A 24,177-nucleotide genomic window follows, 5' to 3' on the forward strand; every position below is an offset into this window, starting at 1 on the left:
TGTTATCTTTCCTTGTAAACAACATTGCACTCATCAGAGACCAACAACTGGGATACTACAGAGATACATGTGCAAAATTTGGGAGCTTATGAATTAAATGTGCTCTACATGTAAGTCATACATGGGCCACGATAACATTTGATATGGGTGTTCCACCCTGTGTGATAACTAAGTCATATCACACTGGGTTTTACTTGGTTATTGCACAGACTTCCAGATGTTCCACAGAGTAAATCAAAAGCAGCTTTCCAACATTCGAATACCGGATTCAGACATTGGAAAAGTTGTTACAATTTTCATCCTGTACATGAGACACCAAATTTTGGCATACTTGCATTGATATGTGTGTTTTCTCAGGTGGGGTATAAATAATATAACACACGGTGGAGTCCGCATTGCCCTTAGTCCCACCCCTCTTTGTGCCACACCTCAGTAGACCTTGACCAGGATGAGTCTACTTCTACTGTATTAACAGTAACTATGTAATACTGGCCTCAAGAGACTTCTCTCATTAACATATCATCATATCAGCAGCCAATCACATACCTGCTTCTATAGAGCCTGACCATCTGTCCACCATTTTTTCAATGACCACTTCGAAAAGCTCATTATCATTCAAAGCTCGGTTACTCATGATGATGGCATCGTTAAACTCTCCCCGAGCGTTAGGTCTGGAGGCTGTTCTCCCATTGTTTGTTATGGTGGCGTTCCTGCCATGTAAATGGTGGAATCGGAGTTCCTCTGTCACACAGTTGTTGATGAGAGGGCTCCGTGGGGAAAATATCCGGTTATGTTCCACATCAGAACTGTCCGTATCACTGTCCGAGGAGAGGGGGGGGACATCCTCTGTCAAGTCAAGGGGTAGATGACAAGCAAAGATTAACCTTCATATACCAATCTACATCAATTCTACATGCATGTACATTTGTATATACACGCATTTTGTACAGTGTATTGTAAAATAGGTGTATGGATTTATTATGTAAACTGTATCTTTGTTACATATTCTGTCTGACCCTTTCCTCAATGAAAAGCGGCTGCTATTCTCCACTCAATGATCGTGACAGTCTTATTGAAGACAACGTAGTCTAGCATTTCCTCATACATCATGCAAATTAGGTCCTGATTTGAATAATGCCTATAATGCACATTAATTATGCAAATTAGGTATTCTGCATAATCTGCATATATAATCAGTATCTGCTGATGTTTCTCTCTTTCTCAGTTTCATATGTCACATGTTTGAAGAGCCCTACTGTATCATGGAATGCAGCAGAGTTTTAGAATTTCCTCATTAATTATGCAAACTAGATACTGCAAAATTGTTTCAATCATGTCAAGCATTAATCCATGTTATTTTGATGTACATATCTGATTGAATAAAACAAGTATATATATAGGACTACAAATATCAAAGCAATATAAATGACTGTCATATTCCTGTTTAGGCCACATCAATTTAATTTCTTGGTTAACGGATTTGCCCGCTTCATTTTTTTCTGATTTGCAAATAAAAATAAAAATTCAGAATCAACTGCAAAATGCTCATATTTTGCCATAAACAGTTGAAAACAGTCCTTTTCTTCCTAGTTGTTACAGTTATTCCATCTTTCAATGCAGTGGTATCATTAAAAGTTCAAAATTCACTGTTTAAATTTTGAATCAGCCTGGTGTGTTGACTTCATGGCTCCTATCGTACCATTTTTGGTCATAATAGGATGCCTAGGCCTGTTTTTATTTTTATTTTTTTTTCTTCGCCTGCCCGCCATTATTTTTCAAGAAAAATCCATTAACCAAGAAATCAAATTGGTGTGGCCTAAGCAGCATATAAAAGAATAGACTACTGCTACAAGTAAGAGTAAGATACTGCGTTACCTGACATGTCCACAATGGTGGCCTGTGCAGCCTGGCCATACAGATCCACTACAGCAAACAGTCCATCAGGAACATTTTGAGCTGCTACTCCCTGGTCCACCCCGTTCACATAGAAATGGAGCGTTCCATCCTGTTTCCTCATCACGCCTACTCTATCATTCACCTGGGGAGGGGGGTGAAAACAACAGCTTAAAAAAAAACGAATTTACTTGACTGCATGTATCATATCAGGGTTCTCACCAGGATTTTTTCACAGTGTAGGGGTCAGGTACAGAAGGACAACTTTCCGCGGCTCAAGCCTGCTTATTGAAGGACAGGTTTTGTAAAGTTAAATTAACTTTACAAAACCTGTCCTTCAATATTTTCCCTACATTCTAATTTCATTCTGAAGGCAGATTCTACATGTACATCTTTTTAAAGATTCATGAAGGGTCCCCCCCAAAACACTTACACTAGTTGAAAGATGGTGTAGGGCGCTAAATAAATCACAACATAGGGGGTCACATGATAGGGGGCCCCTACACTTAAGCAGCCTAGTGAGAACTATGCACATTAATTGAGAACAATGGAACCTAATCATGAAATTTACTGAACTGAACTTTAAGCCCGTCAGTCCGTCACACATAGCTGAATACAGTCTTCTAAGACACTCTCCCAACCATGGTACATGTACATGTAGGTCAGGGGCAAGGTCAGCGGTGGTTGGCTGGTGATCTGCCAGGCCAGCGAATGTTGGGCTGCACCAGCCAATTGTTTAAAACTGTTTAAAACCTTTTACCACAACCACTATGTACCTAACAACTGTTTTAAAGTTTTTAAAACGTTTAACGAAAACCACTATGTACCTTACATTGTAAACAATGGTTTTAAAGTGCGTTTTACCAAAACCACCATGTAACTAACAAATCTTTTAAATGTTACAGCATTTGGATGTGGACGGGTTTTGGCCAAGGTTGGCTTATGTTCAGTAGGTCATTGGTGTTCAGGGCGTGTTCGGCGGTCAAATTTGACTTGAATTTGATTCAATTTGTATAGAAAGGTAGGCGTGGCCTAAGTCTGGCCAGACTGCTCCAGAAGTTTGGGAGCAAGGTTGGGGGAAGATCCTGAATGTGTGACAGGCTAATGTTAACCGCACAAGTCATGTATATTCCAAAAGGCACCTCAAGCTACCATCCAACCAGCATCTTTATATTTTGTACCACTATGTACTACCTAACAATGAAGAGAACAAAAATGAGTTCCTTCTAAATATCTAATAAAACCAGATGTAATGTAATGGTAGCTGATAGAATTCTAGGATGTATAATACCTTTAGTCTGTCTAAGTTATGTCCGTATTGAAGGATGTATAATACCTTTAGTCTGTCTAAGTTATGTCCGTATTCATCTAACACAGTAGTTCCGTTGTGCATGATGCCGTTTCCTGTCATCATCCATGTTCCAGACCGGACATTGGTCATGGTGGAGGGGAACTCCAGCTCAGGGGGGGTGTGGGACGTCAGGCCGATCTCTATCGACCCCGCCCACTTGTCCACCATCTTGTCTATCCTAACTGTGAACATCTCCAGGGTACGTAGCGGGCGGGTTGTGAGGATCACGCCGTTGTTGAAGTCTTCTAGTGCACTGTTAATAATGAACAACAAACAACAATAATGATAATGACTAATAATGAAATATGATAATGTACACATGGCATATTCTAAATACTGTATGACATTGTGTAACAGACGTTCATCTACAAACTAACTGGAGTATTAATGGCAAAACTTTCCTTAACTAAGCATCACAGACTTGTCAGGTGAACTACCAGAGTATTGTTTTACTGTGTGAAACTTGCGCCAGCCTGCCACAGAACTCACAGTTCTCCTTCAATCAAATTACCTGAAAATTTTCAAGCTTATTTCACGCAGCTCTAACTGACCCATTCTGGACCTTTTGGAGTAGTCGTTAATGCACTGGTGTTGTAAGCTGCTGGCTGATTGGGTTTGACTTGGTTTGATTCAGGAGTCAGAGTTTTGCCTGTTTCTACTCACTTCTATATTTGTTTCCTAAATGACACAATGTCCAGCTTACTTGGGTCTCAAGGCCGTCCTGCCTCCATTAATGACAGCAGCGTGGGAACCACATTTGGGATGAAACAGAATCTTTTCTGACTCCTCCAGACTGCTACAGGGTACTGAAGGAACAGTTTCACAGTTACATGCTGAATTACACACAATGTACAAACAATGTACTGCAGTTTCATTACATACCAGTACAGGGCTCGAAATACTGGGTGCATGTGCACCTTAATGCACCCAAAATTGGAGCTGTGCACCCAATGTTTTTCTGTGGGTGCACTGGTGCACCCAAATATTTTTGTAGGTATTTTAATTTGTACATATCAAATTATAATAGTATGCATGATATTCTTAGCATAGCAAGTGTCATAAAAATTATAAAATCTTGTTGTAGTACTTGTTTAAGATTTTGAAGTTAGCTCCCATTTCAGATTCAAGCTCAGAAGAGGAGCAGTAACTGATATGTAATATTATTATTATAGCTTTTGTTTTATATGATGCACCCGAAAAAATTTTTGTGCACCTAATGTTTTAGGTTGGGTGCACCAGTGCACCTATTCCCAAAAATGAATGTGTGGTAGACATGAGTATGAAACATGGCAATATCTGATGAAGTTCATTATTAGTAAATTTTACAAAATGCAGTCGTATTGACAGGTTGAAGTCAGTCTATCCATTTAATTATGTCAATCATCACTTGATTTAATTAAATACAGTCAAAAAATACAGCGTAAATCAGCAACTCCACAGAACACAAGAACAAACCTGATTCGTTGTCAAACCCAACAGTGATGGTACGCAATATGCGATTGGCTCTTCTGTCGATCCTCTCGGACTGAGGCATATGGCGAGGAGACTCGGGATCCACCAGAGTGACCTTGACCGTCATGCCGTACAAGTCCACCACACCGTACACTGACCCGGGGGTGCGCTGGGCAGCCAGGCCTTGGTCAAGTCCATTCACATAGAAGTGAAGATCACCATTGGACTTCCTCATCAAACCAACCACATCTCCTTCCTGTCAATTTAAATATCAGATTAAGTTATAGTTAAAAATTGTGACAAAATTATGCCCAACATTTAACCAACTTTAACCAGGGACAACCTTAAGGCAAACCTTAAGAGCTGTAACATTGATGTCAACTCCTGGGAAGAAATTGCCCATGACAGAACTGCGTGGAGAAGCCAGTGTACACTGGGCACTAGGACTTTCGAGGCTAATAGAGCAGCTGCCATAAAGGAGAAGAAAGAGAGGAGGAAGCAATGCTCCATCCCTGTCCAGTCCTTCCCCTAGGCCTGCAGCATCTGTGGCCGCTCATGTGCGTCAAAAATTGGTCTTTATTCTCATATGAGGACCCACATCGGCAAATGAAGACCTGTTCGCCTACTCATCTGTCGCAGCAACAGGAGATTCCAACAACCATCTCCTACCAAACAAGTTTGATGAGTGCACCACACTGCCTGTACATTGAGGAGGTTATCTTTTTAACTTTCTGTGTTTCAAGTTGATGGAACGACATTGTACAATGCTTTTGATTGATTCTTCTATAGAAATTACTGTTCAAGAAAAACAATCAGTTAAAATGTTGTCTAATTAGCATTATTAAAAAACTTTCATCTATAAGTATAACTATAATTTGTATTCATGACAAAATGTACATTTACCCTGGCCATATTGTTTGCAGAAAATTGACAGTATGCATGCATAATGGTTTTCTTATACGTAATTTCTGTTAATTACAACATGATGGGTCGGCATCTATGACGAAAAGCATGATGATTTTTTTTATTGAGCTACGTGTAATAGTAGTCAGCTTCAGCTTGAACAGACTCCTTACATGTTAGATGAGACTGTTGGAAACAACTCACCGTGAGCTCATCCAAGTTGAACTCTCCATATTCCCTAAGTGTGGATCTTCCATTGGTAAGAACCCCTCCTCCACTCATCATAATGGTTCCTTCCATGAAAACAGAAACTACATGTGCTTACAATGTAATACAGGCAATAAACTGGACAGTGAGTGAGTGAGTGAGTGAGTGAGTGACTTTACGAAAGATCTGAAAGAATCAAGTGATCTAATCAGCTTGCACAATTTGTCTTCTAGCGAGTGAATTCCATATAGAAAATACCAGTAAACAAATATTGTAACCATTCAATATCTTGTCAAGAACACTGACAAACTATATAGGCTGGGGTACCTGTGATAAGGAAATTCACACCTGTCAGGACGTTTTAAGTTATAAGTACATCAAATTTAGACATTTTTTTGATGATCGTCTTCTCTACAATGTAGAAGACAAAAGAATCTAACAAAAAATACATGTATACCAAGCAGGGCTCGAAATACTTTTTTCTGTATGCGTGCGTGTGTGCACCTGTGTAGGAAAAAATTGAAAATTACCTGCACCAGACAAATTTTACCTGCACCACTCAGAATTTAGGAATTATGGATCGTACCAAAAACTGTTAAGAAACCATTGCCATTATTGCTTTTATACAGAGGTGGTAACGGTAAATGCAGCAAATAAATAAAAACCTACATTTTGTACATGTGTCAGTGCAGGTAAGTTGATATCAGGAATACCTGCACAGCCCTGATTTTACCTGCACTAAGTTGCAAATGCACTGTCTGCCATTAATTTTTGTACTGTAAACCTTCTGTCAATAGTAAAAACAGGAAAATTAACAAAAACGAATCAAACTTCTAACCTTCTATTCAGATAGAGATCCTCTGTGACTTACCAGATCTCATGTTAGTCATGGTGGCAGGGAACTCCAGTGTGGCAGGGTTGTGTGTGGTGATGCCCATCTCTATAGAACCTGACCACTTGTCTACAAGTCTGTCAATCCTCACCTGCACACATACAACAATCTTTACTCACACAACAAACATACAGCGACTTTCATAATAGGAATAAATCTGCATAGAAGGTTCATGAACAGTATGGAAGTACATGCAGTGGTCGAAATACTTTTTTTCAGTGCTCTGCAATATTGCAGAAGAGTAAAAATTTTGTTCTGCAATTTGGAAGTACTTTCTGCAAAATACAGAAGCCTCCATACTACAACCTTCTCAAACCGATAATGCCTTTTTTACATCATATATAGCTTTGTAAATCTGTAGCATTACTGGACTGCAGGAGAATTTCAGGTTTATAAGCATGAATTATTGATTGTTATGCAAATTAGTGAAGACATTTTTTGGAAGTCCAAAAGGAAACAGAAGATAGACAAGACAATGATGATGCAAATTAGTGAAGAAGCTCATCCTGTTGTTTCAGAACAGGAGCTTAAGTGTTGTCTGTCCTTGGGGCCTGAGAGTTCTAGCTTGCTAAGTTGAAAACTATTGAATCTGGAGCCTATTTTTCCTGCTGCAAAATTGCAGATTGTATAAATTTTTCCTCCAGTCTGCAATCTTGAAAATCTATCTGCAGATTGCAGACTGCAGACAGGTATTTCGAACACTGATATGTTTTGTATTTCTTATAAAAAATTTTTACTATAACTAAAACCTGATCATTATCTGTCAGTGGAGCACTTATGAATAAAAGTGTATGAATTATCATTATTAAGTAAGTATTTCAAGATAGATCACCCCCTGTTAATTATGTTTCTATCCTGAATTATACTAAATTTATAGCTCACTCTCATTATAACCCTCATACTGTAGAACATGAGTACAAAAAGACTACAGTTCATTATCATTATCATCATCATCATAATCCTCCTCATCAATAGGATTACATTCATCTACCCTTGCACATAAAATCGTATGGAAGTCAGAGTACTTTTTAACTTGCAATATTGAAGAATAAAGTAAGTATTACTAAATTACCTCAAACATTTCATTGTCTCTGATAGCTCTGGTTGTGATCACCACACCGTTGTTAAACTCGTCTAGTGGCCGTCGTCTTTCCGCAGACCTTCCCTGATTGGTCAGCTTCACTAACGCCCCACATCGCTCGTGGAAGCGCAGACTGTCGTTGGACGCTGGCGTGGATTCTGCTTGTACTGCGTTGTTAGCTGTGTCGTTGTTGTTAGCTGAGAAAAAGAATAAATCATTATCAACGCCTTACCGGGACAAAATAACGCTTTCAGTGAGGCCTCACCAATTTAACTTCTTGGTTAACGGATTTTTCTAGAAAAATAATGGTGCGGGCGGGCAAAAAAAATAAAAAATAAAAACAGGTCTAGGCATCCTGTTATGGCCCAAAATGGTACGATAGGAGCCATGAAGTTAACACACCAGGCTGGTTAAAATTTAAGCAGAATTTTGAACTTTTAATGATACCATCGCATTGAAAGATGGAATAACTGTAACAAATAGGAAGAAAAGGACTGTTTTCAACTGTTCAGGGCAAAATTTGAGCAAATTGCAGTTGATTCTGATTTTTTTTTTGCAAATCAGAAAAAAATGAAGCGGGCAAATCCGTTAACCAAGAAATTCAATTGGTGTGGCCTAAGTTTACATGTAACTGATAGCCTACCTTTAACAATGAAGTTCCAATCTTCATGATCAGAATGATTTCTGATTGTGAAGAGGTAAGATGTGGAGCCTGTTCAGGTTTCCTGTCTACTGCTACTACTAGCCTACTACTACATGTGCTACTACTACTACACTCAAGTGAGAGACACAACCTGCCGTACATGTTTTTTGGAGGCCACATTTTTCTGAAAATGTGGAGAAGGACTGGCAAGAGCAGAGATTGCGCAAGGCGTATAATTACGTGGTCTGCACGCCACGCCTGGCCGTGAGCAGTTGCGTGCATTGTTCGTTGCGCAAGCGGTGAGTGTATGTGCTTAAAACGTATGATCTCCACCTGTGATTTCCACGTAACCGTATGCAGCCTGTACTTGTTACATGTCCTGCTTATGTACGGCACGTACCGGTATGTACTGGGCAGGCTCATTGCCCGGACTGGCTCATACACGGGAGGTAAATCTGCAGCCAAATGCAGAGAAAGTTTTGCATGCATACAAAACGATACACAGTCCGCATGCGCCCAAATCCGTAGGATTCTGTACAGACCACTCTGTACTCACCACTTACTCATGATCATCCCAAAAATTTGCCCACGTTTTTGTACATAGACAGCATGCTGTTGAACGCATTAATCTCCAAGCAGATCATACGGTGGCAAGGCAGTATCCATTGGCCAGAGGAGTGTCCATTAGCCACCGAGGCTAATGGACACTCCTCTGGCCAATGGATACTGCCTTGCCACCGTATGATCTGCTTGGAGATTAGAACGCATGGCAGGTTGTAACTCTCGCTTCACACTGACCCTTTGATCACAACAGTTATCTAATTCTAGCAAAATACATAACTTACCTTGTGGTGTCTCCATAAGTGTTATCTGACAACATTTCCCGTACATGTCAATCACAGGCCAGACTCGCTGGGGCAGCCCAGTAGCTGCCACGCCTGAGTCTTCCCCGTTTACAAAAATGTGGAGATCTCCCGAGGCCATCCTCTGTACCCCCACACAGTCGCCCTCAGCCAGGGTGTCCAGGTCTGCTCCGTAGTTATCACGGATAGAGCGCCCATCTTTCAGGATAGAACACCCTGAAACAACACAAGTCAACCTTCTCCATCATACAAAGTCTCAAAGGGCTCAAAATACTTTTTTCTGCATACCTGCACCAGACAACTTTTACCTGCACCATTATAATTTAGGAAGTGCTAATCATACTGGAAACTGTTCAGACACCATTTTTAATATTGTCATTGTCAATATACAGTAGCTAAATTCCCATACACCTACATGTTACATGTACAATTGTAAACCCAGTGCGGGTACCAGTGCAGGTTAGGTGCAAGTAGACATCAGAAATACCTGCACAGTTTCAAGTTAACCTGCATATGCCTTGACCTATACCAAGGAGGTAAACCTCCTTCCCTACACATGCATAGTCACATTTAAAAACTCACTCAACCTCCATGAACCTTTCTCCACCTGTCCAGTTGCTCTAAGCTCTACCCATAATTTTCAAAACAAACATTTTTCATGCTGAAGCAAAATAAATTTTTTCTAGCATTTTCGTGTTGATAGATATCCTCAATGGTACATGACCATCTTGACAGTTTTTTTTAAAATCCCCTCCCACCCGCAAATAAAACAGCCACATCCAATGACCAAGAAATGAAAAAGAACAGTGTACAAAATACTTTTTTGAACCAGGTTGCCCAGTGGGCAACCTATGGCAAAAATTAGGTTGCCCATCAGAAATTTAGGTTGCCCCACCTATAAGTTACTACTTTCAAATACATAAGCCTTTAACAATATTTCTAACAGCTTTTTAGTTAACTGATACTAGTAATAGCCGTTAATACCTAAAGCATCTGCCGGATACAGTGGTGCAAGCAAAGTGGGCATGATTTGGAGGGGGGGGGGGTCATTAAAATTCAGGTAGCACACTTGGCTACCTAGGTTCAAAAATAGGTTGCCCCAAGTAAAACTTGGTTGCCCGGGGCAACCGGGCAACCAGGTATTTTGCACGCTGAAGAAGTAGCCAACAAATGTAATAATGTATCGTAACCTACCTGAGACAATCCAGGAACCCTCCCTCAGTCCTGTAGCACTGGTGGGAAAATCTAACATGTCTGGATCAATGGTTGTAACACCAACCTCGATAGACCCACTCCACGAGTTCACCTGGAAAGCAAGATACGTGTGAGTTACTACTACTAAGTATAATGGGCTGAAGGGAACTACAAGTAAAAGGTTTGAGAGTGACTGTGTATTTTTTTTTTTGCTGACAAGTTGGCTTCAGTATGGCTCACATTTACAGCCAGGCCAGTAGAGATCCATAAGGCCACACCATTTTAACTTCTTGGTTAACCAATTTTTCTAGAAAAATAATGGAGCGGGCGGGCGAAAGAAATAAAAACAGACCTAGGCATCCTATTAATGCCCAGAATGATACGATAGGAGCCATGAAGTCAACACACCAGGCTGGTTCAAAATTTAAACAACGAATTTTGAACTTTTAATGATACCACTGCATTGAAAGATGGAATAACTGTAACAACTAGGAAGAAAAGGACTGTTTTCAACTGTTTAGGGCAAAATGAGCATTTTGCAGTTGATTCTGAATTTTTTATTTTTTTTATTTTTTGCAAATCAGAAAAAAATGAAGCGGGCGAATCCATTAACCAAGAAATTAAGTTGGTGTGGCCTACATCAAAATAAACATGAGTTTGCTCGATGCAAATGTAAGGCCTTAAAGTTAAAAGACAACTTTTAACTCAGCAATGAAGTACTAGTAAGTTGGTGGGCTGACTATTATTATTATGCTAGTGGCAGTGAACATGGGTTTTGAAGGCTTGTAAGTTGTAGGATACCAGACACACAGGCCCTAGCCCAGTATTTGGGCTTTCTTATGTTAATATATGGGACTCAAGTCAGAACAACGTGGTCACATTAGTCATATACCTGACTTTGAGACCTTGAAAAACACATATCGGCAGGGTAGTCCAACCTCTCAAGTCTCCTTTAAAAAAAATTTTTTAAATCCTACGCAGCGGAACCATGCGAGAATTCTACCTGAACATTGTGAAGTGCCCCCCCTCGGGACAGCTGATGACCGAATGTAAACCTATATCGTCTTCAGTGAGCCAGACAACACAAACACATGGCTGCAAGTCTGTTTTATTTTCTTCAACAAAATAAAAATACCACAACTCTTCTTACCTATAACATCCGAGTCCAAAACAACAACATTTCCCAACAAAAAGACTTCTTTATTTGGTTTCAGACTGCCATCAGTATGGACTAAAAATGGGCTCTCTGCGCCATACCTTTTTAAATTTTTACACCTTAAAAGGTGTAATCAGGCCTTTTAATTAAGGGTTAATGACCCGCCCCGAGGTGAATATGGTGTGATAAAGCCTTGTCAGTTGCTATAAACACCGAATAAAGCACAGTGTGAGCACAGCAAATTATCATATAGCCTATCAAAACTAACACAGTAAAGAGTGACACATTCCTCAGTATATTAACACATATAAACTTTAATAGAACATGTGTTCCATATGGAGTCACATAAGGACACAGAGGAAGGGTCGTGTTCTATTTGGGTCATTGGCAGGGAACAGGTGTTTTTATTTTGGGATTTTTTGGAACAACATGGTGTTCTTTTTGGGTCACCCGAGGTCATATCATGCGTGTGATTATTCATTATTATTGCTTGGATTGTTTAATGTATGGATGGGGATGAATAATGACCCGGTTTTGACTCTATCTGTGACATTACAGCATCATAAGGAATGTGGAATGGAGCTTTTTGATTGGTCAATGTCACCCAGCTTTATGATAATACATTATAAATCTATTTGTAATTGATCATAGTCAGCGCCCAAAATCAATGTGATTCAAGCCTCATGATTTAATGTAATTCGTAATCAGCTCTGAACATTTATGTTATCTGCAATTGGTGGAAAAAATTTTTCACAATTCATAATCACTGTAGCCGACGTCGGCGACATGTCTTCTTGAGTTATGCATCATCATCGTGCCAGCCTGGTAGGACCAATTCACAGGTCTACAACTACAAGTTTTTAAAAACCATTTCCAAGTTGCCAAATACTCCAACTTCATCTCATCATCTCCGTTACTGCCTAGCCCTACCATGTAGGATTATTGGCAGCCGTTACGCATTGATTAGTTACAATTGTGACCCAGTACATAAAAACAAAGGTAAAACAAGGATAAATGAGAAGGGAACATAAGACAACTGATTCTATGTGTGCTAAAGACGGGACAAGTGCATTAGTGCGTTAATAATATTTACATATATACAAGACATGATGGGGTGGCTCAATGCAGCAGGGTCCTCGCCAGTTCAGATTTGAACTGGGCAAGAGACCCCGCCTCCGCCGCACCAGGCTCGAGTTCATTCCATTCCCTGATGGTGCGGGGGAAGAACGAGAGCCTGTAGAAGTTGGTTCTGCTCGCGATGGCCTGCAATGTTTGAGTGTGATTGATGCAGCGGGAGCATCGAGCCACCGGGACAATCCTGGTTGAGTGTGGGACGGAGACAGCATTATGTATGATCTTATAAAGCATGACCTGGCGGGCGATCTTCCGGCTTCCGATCTTCCGAACTTCAATTCTGAAGTTTAAGTTTTGAAGGATTAGCCTATGGTGGCTATATATGTGAGTGGCTTCTGATTACCAACAATGCAAAAGATTCTGTCAAGACAATAGTGGAAAAAATTCTACTATTGACAGGATGATCCTGTCAATAGTGGGCAAATGTGTAGTGACAGGACAATCCTGACAATACTGAAAATACTGCATTTCCTTCTGTTGACAGGATGATCCTGTCAAATTAAATATATCATCCTGTCAACAGTGCAAGTTCTTCTTCTTCTTCTTCAGTACTCTCTAACCACCCCTACTGGGGTATCACTGAGAGGGGGGGGGGTGCGACGGACTATGGCTGCGTGGCCAGAAGCCCGGCCTTGAAGGCCTCCACTGTCTGGGCTTTTACAAGCTGGCCCGGTAACTTGTTCCACTCATTTATCGTTCTTGGAAAAAAAGAAAATCTAAAACAGTCTGTTTTGGCAGGTATTGCTTGATACTTATATTCATGACTTCCTCTGGTACGCCTATGGGCAGGTTTGAGGTATTGTTCCATTTGAATATTAATATGTCCATGAGCAATTTTATATAAAGATATTATAAGTTATTAATATCATTGATAATTAATTAATAATAAACAATATTAATATTATTAAGATATTATATAAGTTCTTCCACTATTGACAGGACCATTCTGTCAATAGCCTTAGGCTTAACATACATGTGTATATAGCCTCAGGCGGGAATTTCGAGCCCTGTTCTTATCGTGATCTGGACCGTGGCAAATGTTTTATCACGTTTGCGATTCTTATAATGATATAAATGTATTGACCTTCCGAAGTAAACATATTCTGATGACATTGGCTAGTGGCTGATCAACCTGTTCAAATTCCTGATGCGGGTGCAGAATTTTATTTTTAAAAGAAGGTTTTATATGTATGTACTGTCTTCCGCAACGCAACGCAACATAATTTTTGTGCCCAACTACAACTGACCTTCCGATCCAGCCGAACTTCAAAAATCTCCCCATCACGCAGGGGCTGTCTGCCGAACACCAGCCCGTTGTTGAACTCCTGTGTGGGCTGCTGCCGCTCCGCTCTCCGCCCGTTGTTGCCGACAGACACCAGAGCACCAACTCTGGGATGGAACGCCGCCGCCATCTTAGAAACACACGGTCAGTCTACTACCGGAATTTATTAGAATACATCAGAATACTGAGAAGAGGAGTGAAGTCTACCAACATGCCTTTGATGGGTTAAACATCAGGTTACTGTATTTTTGCCTAAAATATCATCAACCCATAAAAGGCAAATGTCCCAGGGAACAAGAAATTACTTGGAATTACTGGGCAATTCCGTCGTCTCGTCGCATTTGTAATCCACAATATGATTTTTAAAAAACCAGGACATACATGTAGCGACTGACTGGGTCACAACCGGGCTTACACTCAGTAAATTATATTGTTTTGATGTTCTCTATGTTATGTATGGGTTATTCTATTACTAAGTACAGCAACCGAAATAATAGTCACCAAGGCACAGTGATTGCACCCTCCATTCTGGGCATTTTTAGTTCTTCCAAAAATATGTTTACCCGAAACAGAGGTTGCTTTGGACGAAGTACGGCAGATTTTGCGACATAAATTGACACAGTTTAAAGCAGCGTGGTCAACTTTACGCTCCAGAAAAAAATACTATAGTAGAGTAGATTTGCATGAATATGTATGAAAATATCTGATGAATGTCGGTAAATGAGGAAGAAATCGCTTTTCGGTGGAGACTTTTATTTCTGTTACATTTACGACACTATGGATGGCTTGCCCATTTTGCGGCAGGTGCCTGTGCTGTCCTTCACACCAGGCCACGTCTCCGTAAGTTGTCGGACGCGTTGTTGCAGTTTTCAGCTCGGTATAACAGACAAAATGGGGTAAAATGTGGATCCACAACAGGTTAAAGAGCGTCCCCGGCGTGTTTTCCAGCACCTGGGCGAGGAGAATGCTGGCTATTTTGCTGGCGGTCAGTGTGGTCATCTGGTACATAGGGCCTTCAATTTTCGATATGGGACGGCGAGCTTGGAACAAGCCGGATCTTCTGTCGACCTGTTTAAACGACAAACTAACACCATGGCTGCATGCTGCTCAGGAGTTGGATGCAGTGGTTACTCAGGGGAACGTGAAGGCAGCCCAGCTTCCTTTCGTGGGGAACGGCAAGATTGGGTTCGTGCCCGGGGAGGGACTGTTCATTGCTACCCCGGACAGGGACAACCCTCAGTACTCATCTCTCACATTGAAGGTGCCCTATGACCCCTCCATACAGGTGGCTATAGAAACTCTCACCACCAGGAAAGAGTCTTCAGTATTAGACTACAAACACGGCGTGTTCCATAAATATACGTGCTACAAGAAGTCTGAAACTGACTCGTTGTTGATGGAGCTAAAGGTAGCTTCACATCGAACAAAGCCAAGCCTGCTAGTCCAGGAGCTTCGCGTAGAAAACCCGACAACGACACCACTGCTGGTCAGTGTGAAGCAGTCCAGCTCTGTCAGTTCCAACTCCCTGTCCTTACAAACCCTCACAGTCATGTTTGACGAGAAGAACCCACCTAAAGAGTACATCCTTCTGCGCGGCACTATCACCACTGTGGACAGCAGGGTCATCATGTTTGCCATGGCGACCCCAAAGGTGTCTGAGGTCTTGAATGTGGATGAGAAGAGCGCTTTCACCTTTACCTTTGTCACCGCTGTCCACTACAGTGAACCTGCACCACACGTGGAACAGGACAAGTTGGAGAGAGTTACTGAACTTGCCAAAAATGACATCAAGGAGTATTTTCTAGCTGGCCCAGAGAACAGCAACCTTTTAGTCCAGCACAAGTCAGCTTGGAGTAAAGTCTGGGCGTCTGGACTTCATGTTGACCCCAGGAAGGTCCTGCACATCCCCCATCCTTCCATTGTTAACTCTAGTATGTACTACGTCCTGTCTTCTGTCCAGGCTCCTCTCCATCTAGATGGAATTGATCTGGCGAAGAGGAAACAACTTGAACAGCTATTATGGAAGCAGGAGAACTGTTTCTCCGGCCATCCAACTACGCACGCCAACAACTTGTGGCCGAGTGTGAAGCAGGAGGCGGACATTGCTGAGCTGTCCCACCTGTGGCAGCTGACGCTGTCCAAGCGGGGCTGTGCACCTCTGGTAGCAGCAGGGGCTGATGGTAAGTGATGGGAGGCTTACGTGAACATTTACTAGTACATGTATGTCATACCTGGGCAGTTATAACAGTCGATATGGGTTTTCTGTCTCAGGTGATACCAACTGTATCACACAGGTTCTATTTGGTTATCACAAAGAATCTAATTACCTTTGCCAAGAACGTTTCAGAGGTGTCTCTGTCTGTGTGTCTGTCTGTCTGTCTGTAAACACGATCTGGACATACTAGGCCAGCTAGGGTCACAAAAGTTCGATGATAGGTAGCTCAGTACTAGCTCTTGTGCTGGGGAAGAAGTGATGAGAGTTTGGGCCCCCTAGTGGCTTGCTCTGGAACTGCAGAGGCATTTGATTAATAAAGATTCAAAAGAGGATAACTCAAGAACTGGTTGATGGATTGTCATAGTTTTTGGAATGTAGATAATTATGTGACAGTTATGCAAATCTGGTTGCATAATTTATGAAGAAATTCTTTAAATAAGCTGCATTACATGCTAGGAATGTTCAAGCTTGTGACCAATGTAATTGAGATATAGTATGTAAATAAAGACATAATTTGCATAATTGATGAGGAAATGTTATAACTTATAGTTCAATAATATTAATGCCTGGATTTTCAGACTTGGGGGTATTTGAAAGTTAAGCGAAGGTGAACATCATTAAACATTCCTTTTTCAAATAAGGACCTTATTCGCATAATTTAGTAGGAAATGCTAGAAATTAGTAGAATGGCTTTCTTTGTCAAGATAAAAATCTTTTGGTGGAGAATATGATCAATTGATATAGGACAAGGTCATGCAAATGAGGATTCTATTTGCATAATCAGGGGGGATAATTCATCAGGGGATCAGTCATAGTGATTAACATCATTTGGCATAGGTATCACTCAAGTCGTGGAATCCTAGTTACATGTACCTTCGCCAAGAAGGTTATGTTTTCAGGGGCGTTCATGTTTCTGTGTGTGTTTGTGTGTGTGTGTGTGTGTGTGTGTGTGTGTCTGTGTCTGTGTGTGTGTGTGTGTGTGTGTGTGTGTGTGTGTGTGTGTGTGTGTGTGTGTGTGTGTGTGTGTGTGTGTGTGTGTGTGTGTGTGTGTGTGTGTGTGTGTGTGTGTGTGTGTCTGTGTGTGTGTGTCTGTGTGTGTGTGTGTCTGTGTGTGTGTGTGTGTGTGTTTGTGTGTGTGTGTGTGTGTGTGTGTGTGTGTGTCTGTGTGTGTGTGTGTGTGTGTGTGTGTGTCTGTGTTTGTTTGTAAACACAATAGGTCAAGAAGGCTTTGATGGATTGTCTTGATATTTGGTAGGTGGGTAGGTCTTGATGAGTCCTCAAAATGATTAGATTTTGGGATCCCTGGCGGCTTGTCATGGTACTGCAGCAGAACTTCCGGTTTTGATATCTCATGATCCCACATGCTAGAGTCACAAAATTTGGATGGTAGCTAAGTATATGTCCTACTAGCTGTAGCTCTTGTGCTGGGGATGAAGTGACAGGAGTTTGAGCCCCCTAGCTGCTTGCTCTGGAACTGCTGGGGCATTCGTTGAAAACTGTTTAAAGGAGGATAACTCAAGAACCGATTGATGGATTATCGTGATTTTTGGTTTCTAGGTACACTACAGTATAATTTTATAATTCCATAATGTCTCTACACATCACAGTCATGGATGACCTGGATTTTTTTTTGCATATCAATTCCATGGTAAGAATTAGTAACATAGTATGATGAGTGATGGAGCTGATTTTTTGGGGGTACACCCCAGTTTATTTTGGGTCTCAACTTGCTTAGCTGCTCACTCAATTTTGCAAGTCTAGCAACCATTTCTTTCAGTAAATAATGCTGAAGCAAAAACACTATCGTATGTACGGGAATGAAGGATATCCCTCTAGCTACAAAAGCAACAGAATTTTTAGGGGAGAAGGAAAAATGTTGACTTAATGGCTCCTATCATAACATTTCAGGCTATCATTGAATGCCTTGGCCTGTTCATATTTTTTTTCTGAAAAAATCCAAGGACTAACAAATTAAATTGGTGTGGCCTCAGTGCTCAAATTTGAAAAGGGACCAAATAAACGACATATACCCTGGTCTGTCTTGCAGGTATGCTGGAGGCAATGATCCTTAGCTTTGGAGGGTTACAAATTACCCGAGACCATCTGGCCTTCAACGGCGACCCTGACATCCTGCGCAGCAACATCGCCTTCCGCGACATCCGCTACAACAACAGTCACATCAACCTGACTATCCTGATGGAGGAGGATGGCCAGGCAACTATGCATGTTTCTGTGGACAGCCCTAGTAATGCTGTGTTGTATGCATGTGAGGCAGGCTGTCTGAGTGAGCCTGTGTCTCTAACTTCTACAATTACAGAGTTCTCAGTGAAGGTGACCAAACCGCTTACATCCCTGCTGTACATAGCACCCAGTAGACGCCATCTTCTTGACATTAAGAGAACCATTCATGTGAAAGAAGTTATAACACATCTTGATCATCTTGAAAATTTGTCTGGTCCCAAAACAGGTCTGCCTCCAGTGTTCTGGGTCAGCATTGCTTTTCTGATTGGACTCTTCCACCTCTTTTTGATTAAACTGATCTACAATGAAGTTTGTGGTGCAGGCGCAGCTCGAACTAGTACTAAATATAGTGCATAAAACATTACCATGGGATTACTGTTTGTTTAGATCAGTATTTACTGAGTGGAACATTTGAATGTTAGAAAGGCACAGTTTACTCCACTTTGTTTTCTCAATGCCAATTGATGCTTTTCTGTAATGAAAAAGAGTTAGTGCAAAAATGCAAGTTTTTGCAATTTTTCCAGAATGAGATTGTAGAATTTCAAGAAAGCAGGCAAAGCAATGTATTCCTTTAATCAGATATGCAAGCACAAATGTAACTTTGCCTCAAGACTGGTAGATTGGGCAATGGTGATAGACTATCATATGGTGTAAACTCCAGAAGGAAAGTAAGAATTGAGAATTTTTCATTAGCTGTTGTACATCTCATTTTCACACACAATGGTACTAGTTACCTTCGCCAAGAAGGTTATGTTTTCAGGGGCGTTCGTGTATGTGTGTGTGTGTGTGTGTGTCTGTCTGTCTGTCTGTCTGTCAACACGATAACTAGAGAAGGTCTTGATGGATTGTCTTGATACTTGGTAGGTGGGTAGGTCTTGATGAGACCTCAAAATGATTAGATTTTGGGCCACCTGGCGGCTTGTCATGGTACTGCAGCAGAACTTCCGGTTTTGATATCTCATGATCCAGACATGCTAGGGTGACGAAATTTAGATGGTAGATAGCTCTTGTGCTGGGGATAAAGTGACATGAGTTTGAGCCCCCTAGTTGCTTGCTCTAGAACTGCAGGGGGGTTTAATGGACAAATGTATAAAGGGGGATAACTCAAGAACCGATGGATGGATCATCGTGATTTTTGGTATGTTGGTAGCTTGAGTGATGCTTGACATAATGATATTACAATTATAGATGTAATTTGCATAATTAATGAGGAAATTCAATTTATCAGCTGCATTCCATAATAGGAAGTTCGAGCTTGTGACATATGTTATTAAGAATGAGAGAAACACAGGTAGATATCAATTATGCAAATGAAGACTTAATTTGCATAATTAATGAGAAAATATTATAATTGCATAGTGGTAACTGCCTGGAATTTTATACTTGGGGTGTTTGAAAGTTAAGTTAAGGTGAACATAATTAAACATAACTTATTCAAATAAGGACCTCATTTGCATAATTTATGAGAAAATTTCATCATGGCATTCTTTGTTAAGATAAGACTGTCTTTTGGTGGAGAATATGATCAACAGATATAATTCATGCAATTGAGGATCCTATTTGCATAATTAGGGGGATTAATATATAATTTCTTAATCATAAAAGCTAACATCATTTGGCGAAGGTATGAGATCGTGGAACTCTAGTTCTGTATAATTTAGGTCTAGAAAGCTAAAACACGTGTAAATGTAAATGACATATACAGGAAAAAATGCATGCATTTGGCTACATTGTATATAAATCCTGTAGGTTGTAAAATTTCCAGCTGTTAGTAAGTACATTGTAACTGATTAAATTTATGCTACCTGGAAGTCATGCTTACCACAACCCAAAGGCATTGATCAAAATACATAGTGAGGGAGAAAGTTTTTTGTATTTAAAGCGGCACTTGAAAATGAAATATTGTGATGTAATCATCCTATCAAACATTAATTTGTCAGCACATTGAATATTGAGTTTTATGTAAGAAAGAAATGTCAGCCACTCAGACATGTGTCATGCAGGATAACTCACTGCCATACTGCACACATTTCAGCTCGGAAAACAAGATCTAGACCTTCATTTCAGCACGTTCCAATGTGATTGGAGAGATGTGCTGTGGGATACATGCCAGGACGCAAACTACTTGTTTTAGGTCTTGCACAAAACTTACACGAACAAAGTTGGCCCAAAAATTACTAGTATTTCTGCTGCATCCAGCTTGTTTTGACCAGGTAGTAAACATTTCTCACTAACTGGTATTAACATTAAATTATCCCACAATTCTTTCATCTTCATGTCCCTGATTTGGTGTCCTTTGGACATCAAAAGTTTTTAAAGTGCAATTGGATACTGTATGTTAGTAGGGTTGTAATAGAAAATGAAAATGTGTGGTTGTGAGTTTGTTCTTTAATTGGTGATTGTGTGTTCCATGGCAAATATTTGTAAGTGGTTTAGGCTTATATTAGGTGCAGTGTAAGGTTTTGTATTTCTGCTGCATGGAGAACTTTTCTATGCATCATGAACAGATTCATCACTGTTTAGCACATATCCTTGTTTTTTAATCGTCTGTCACCTTACTCAGGGCGATACTGACTGGTTTACTTTGCACAGCAGCTAGGACTGGAGACTGAAATCACTTGTATTTCCCAGCTGAAAATACACTGGTACTGGGTGCATTGCACAGCAAAGATACAGAGCTTTTATGATCTATTGTAGAGTTACTATTTGAGTACCACACAACTCCAACACCTTGCAGAGAGCTGACCAGCATTCTCTCATGTGATTGACAGTTGACCCGGATCACTGGAATACACAGAACTGAAGAGGACCAAGCTGGAAGTAGGAATAGAACTTGTTGAAGTTAGAACCAGTCAGTCTTGTCCTGAAAAAGGTGACAGACGGTTCACTGAAATGCCATTTCAATAATCCACATGTTCTGCTATGGTACCAACCAGGTTGAATGCCAGTGATGAGTCATAAGTGCTAATGTCAGGCAGATGCATGTATGATTACATGTATGTACATAATGTAGACATGGTTGTTCTAGGTGAGGTGTTGATATTCTATGTTTTGGTCTAATCTAGCAAATGGTGTTTTTGTATATATGTTTGTGTACAATGTTAATTTTTTTTATATCATAATGATCTGTAAAATGTCTACAGCATATTGATCTGTACACAGTAGGAATTACATCTTTTCACTCTGTTGAACAGTCATGTAGTCTTAATGACTGTAAGTACACTGGTGAATTAATGTGAGGGTAATGAATACATATGTAGCATAGTGAAACTGTATTTCTCATGATTGTTTTTGTACAATTATCTGAAGTCCAGTCTTCTTACTTCTGCCAAGCAGGTATGTTTTAAAGGTTCCCAATTACAGTTTTTGTTATTGGTGTGTAGACCTGAATGGATTTTCTCAATTTTTGGCCTCAAATTAGGTCTCGGTCTAATAAAAGGTTTCGGTACCCTTTAGGAGCTTTCTTGTTTTTCCATTGTTGTATTTTCTTTGTGAAGATTAGGCCACACCAGTTTGATTTATTGTTTCTCAGATTTTTTCATAAAAAATATGAAGCGACAGCAAAAAAAAAAAATACACATAAAAACAGGTCAAAATGACCAGAAAAAAATGAAGAGGCGAATCCGAGAACCAACAAATTAAATTGGTGTGGCCTTATAAAAGAACTACAGCTCCACAAGCCCAGCCCAATGTCAATATTATTGTGGGTGAGTGAATGTAGCTATGTTAAGTATGTCCTTGTTCGCATACTTTAATATGTTGTTTCGTTCTGGACGTATGTGCTTTAAAAATTTTGCCAGGAACTCCCCGCAGTTCCAGAACAAGCTGCAAGGGGGACCAAACCCACAGACCATCGTATATCTAGGACCAAAGATACAAAAACTGTTCTGCTGCAGCACCAAAGCCAGCCACCAGGAAGTCCACAGTTGACCGTGACCTTTGTCTTCCTGAGACCATATTGGCAGAACGTTATGCACCTGTGTGGAACTTAAAATTTTTTTTAAGGGTATATTTTTATTTCCTCATTGGATGTTTGGTCAACATTGCATCAGACTGTCATGCTGACAACAAATATGCGGAAATGTAGGCACGCAAACACAACTCCATTTTTTGTGGAGATGCATCTAAAAGCATTTAAGCGATCAATACATGTAGCTATTCTTTTAAGCTGTTTGTTTGGTTGGGGTTGATAGATGATATACAAATGTATTAAAAGTCGGGGTTGATAGGAGAGGATGTAAGAGTTGGGGTTCACACGCACACACACAATATCAAGGTACAATTTTCCCTTTGCTTGAATGCATGCATGACTCCATCCGTCTTCTATATTTCTGCAAGTATCAGTACCTCTAAATAAAGCAGCCTTTGAAAGACAAAAGTCCAGTCCTTGACAACACCAACAAATGACCTTTATTGCACTTTCATATGCCTTCTTGAGCTTTCAAGTCATTAATTTATGTATAGCATACCTGTATATATAAACATAGGACTACACTAAGTTCATAATGGACTCTTTTTCCATTTAACCATAATGTCATTTTGTATATTATCTACAACATCCGGTCTCCTGTAACACTTAACTTTTCATAACTGTTGTGTTTACAAATTACAGCCAATAGATCAATCTGATCTGACACAAACAAAACAATCACCCAGTAATATGACCTTTACTGAAGTATAAACCTGTACAACACCTCTACAGAATTGGCCAAAAAGACAGTTATCATGCCAGTGGTAACCAGTTAGGGGAGCTAGTACAGTTTGCCTTTCTATTTGGCCAATTTCTTTTTCCAGCCACCTCTAAAGCACTAGGCACATAAGGATGTTCATATTAATCATAATGGTAAATTTAATATACAAGTCATGTAGTACTGGGCAAGTGTGGTTGTTATTGCATATTTACAAAAGACATGCAGAACCAGGTGTTCAATAAAAAGATCATAATAAATACTTAATAAGTTAAACCTACTGTAGTGCAACTTTGGACTGATTAAAACCTCCTTGGATTAATGAACTAACTTTAAAATGTAGGTGTTCCCTGAACTCATGGAATCCTTTGCACATAAAAATACCTCATTGCATCTTTTGTGTTTACTGCTGGTACATGTAAAAGTACTACATGCATATATTACTTACGAATATTCACCATGCTGGTTTACTATGTAGCAACACCAAAATGAACAAATAAATAAAATCTTTGTCTAATCCATGTCAGTGTTCATGTCATTTTGATTCCCTGGAGACTTTTCCACATTCCGTTGCCTTAAAACAGCTTGGCATTCTGAAATTATCTCTTCCACATCAATAATTTCTTCACTTTCCAAATGTTTAATGTCTGGCTTCTCCATGCTGCTACCAGCTGCTTCACTGGATGTTTTTGCGTCATGGTCATCTGACAAATCTGACCTGAGATCATGACACTCAGTGGTACTGCTGGTAGCAAGGGTTTCACCTGTGGTGGGGATAAAGTCAGAGCTATCCTCGGGCCCCTCCATACTCCGACTTTTATCTGTAGCAGGTATCAAGATAGAATCAGATTCACCCTTATCCTCCCTATGACTCCCATCTGTGGTAGAGTCATGGCTATCTGCCGTTTTGTACTGCACCTGCATCTCTTCAGGAGGTGATTTTGACTCTGCCTCTGCCACATCCCCCTCTGCCCCTCCCCCA

The 24,177-nt window shown here is 40.3% G+C and overlaps 2 protein-coding genes across 3 annotated transcripts in view; one reads left to right on the forward strand and one right to left on the reverse strand.

Annotated features, from left to right (window-relative positions):
* LOC109465639 (neuralized-like protein 4) overlaps positions 1-14,221 on the reverse strand; it is a 38,724-nt gene extending 24,503 nt beyond the window's left edge. For both annotated transcript variants that reach the window (XM_019763012.1, XM_019763010.1), the window contains exons 1-11: positions 14,017-14,221; positions 10,480-10,591; positions 9,268-9,501; positions 7,771-7,976; positions 6,678-6,789; positions 5,804-5,892; positions 4,700-4,952; positions 3,948-4,050; positions 3,230-3,497; positions 1,876-2,038; positions 547-846 (exon numbers count right to left, since the gene is read on the reverse strand). In XM_019763012.1, the coding sequence (XP_019618571.1) occupies positions 547-846; positions 1,876-2,038; positions 3,230-3,497; positions 3,948-4,050; positions 4,700-4,952; positions 5,804-5,892; positions 6,678-6,789; positions 7,771-7,976; positions 9,268-9,501; positions 10,480-10,591; positions 14,017-14,181 (2,005 nt within the window). In that variant the 5' untranslated portion in view covers positions 14,182-14,221. The remainder of the gene's footprint in view (positions 1-546; positions 847-1,875; positions 2,039-3,229; positions 3,498-3,947; positions 4,051-4,699; positions 4,953-5,803; positions 5,893-6,677; positions 6,790-7,770; positions 7,977-9,267; positions 9,502-10,479; positions 10,592-14,016) is intronic.
* A 602-nt stretch (positions 14,222-14,823) lies between these two features.
* LOC109465641 (uncharacterized protein KIAA2013 homolog) lies at positions 14,824-19,237 on the forward strand. Its single transcript, XM_019763020.1, has 2 exons — positions 14,824-16,231; positions 18,314-19,237. The coding sequence occupies exons 1-2, from the start codon at positions 14,953-14,955 to the stop codon at positions 18,862-18,864; spliced, it is 1,830 nt and encodes a 609-aa protein (XP_019618579.1). The 5' UTR covers positions 14,824-14,952; the 3' UTR covers positions 18,865-19,237.
* The last annotated feature ends 4,940 nt before the right edge of the window (positions 19,238-24,177 follow it).

Source organism: Branchiostoma belcheri, unplaced genomic scaffold (assembly GCF_001625305.1).
Source record: "Branchiostoma belcheri isolate BF01 breed outbred unplaced genomic scaffold, Haploidv18h27 scaffold155, whole genome shotgun sequence".
Classification (NCBI taxonomy): domain Eukaryota; kingdom Metazoa; phylum Chordata; class Leptocardii; order Amphioxiformes; family Branchiostomatidae; genus Branchiostoma; species Branchiostoma belcheri.

Excerpts from the sequence above, each read along its gene's own strand:
- LOC109465641 (XM_019763020.1), top strand. The coding sequence starts at position 14,953 with ATGTGGATCCACAACAGGTTAAAGAGCGTCCCCGGCGTGTTTTCCAGC. Across the intron at positions 16,232-18,313 it reads GGTAGCAGCAGGGGCTGATG|GTATGCTGGAGGCAATGATC; the intron begins GTAAGTGATGGG and ends TCTGTCTTGCAG.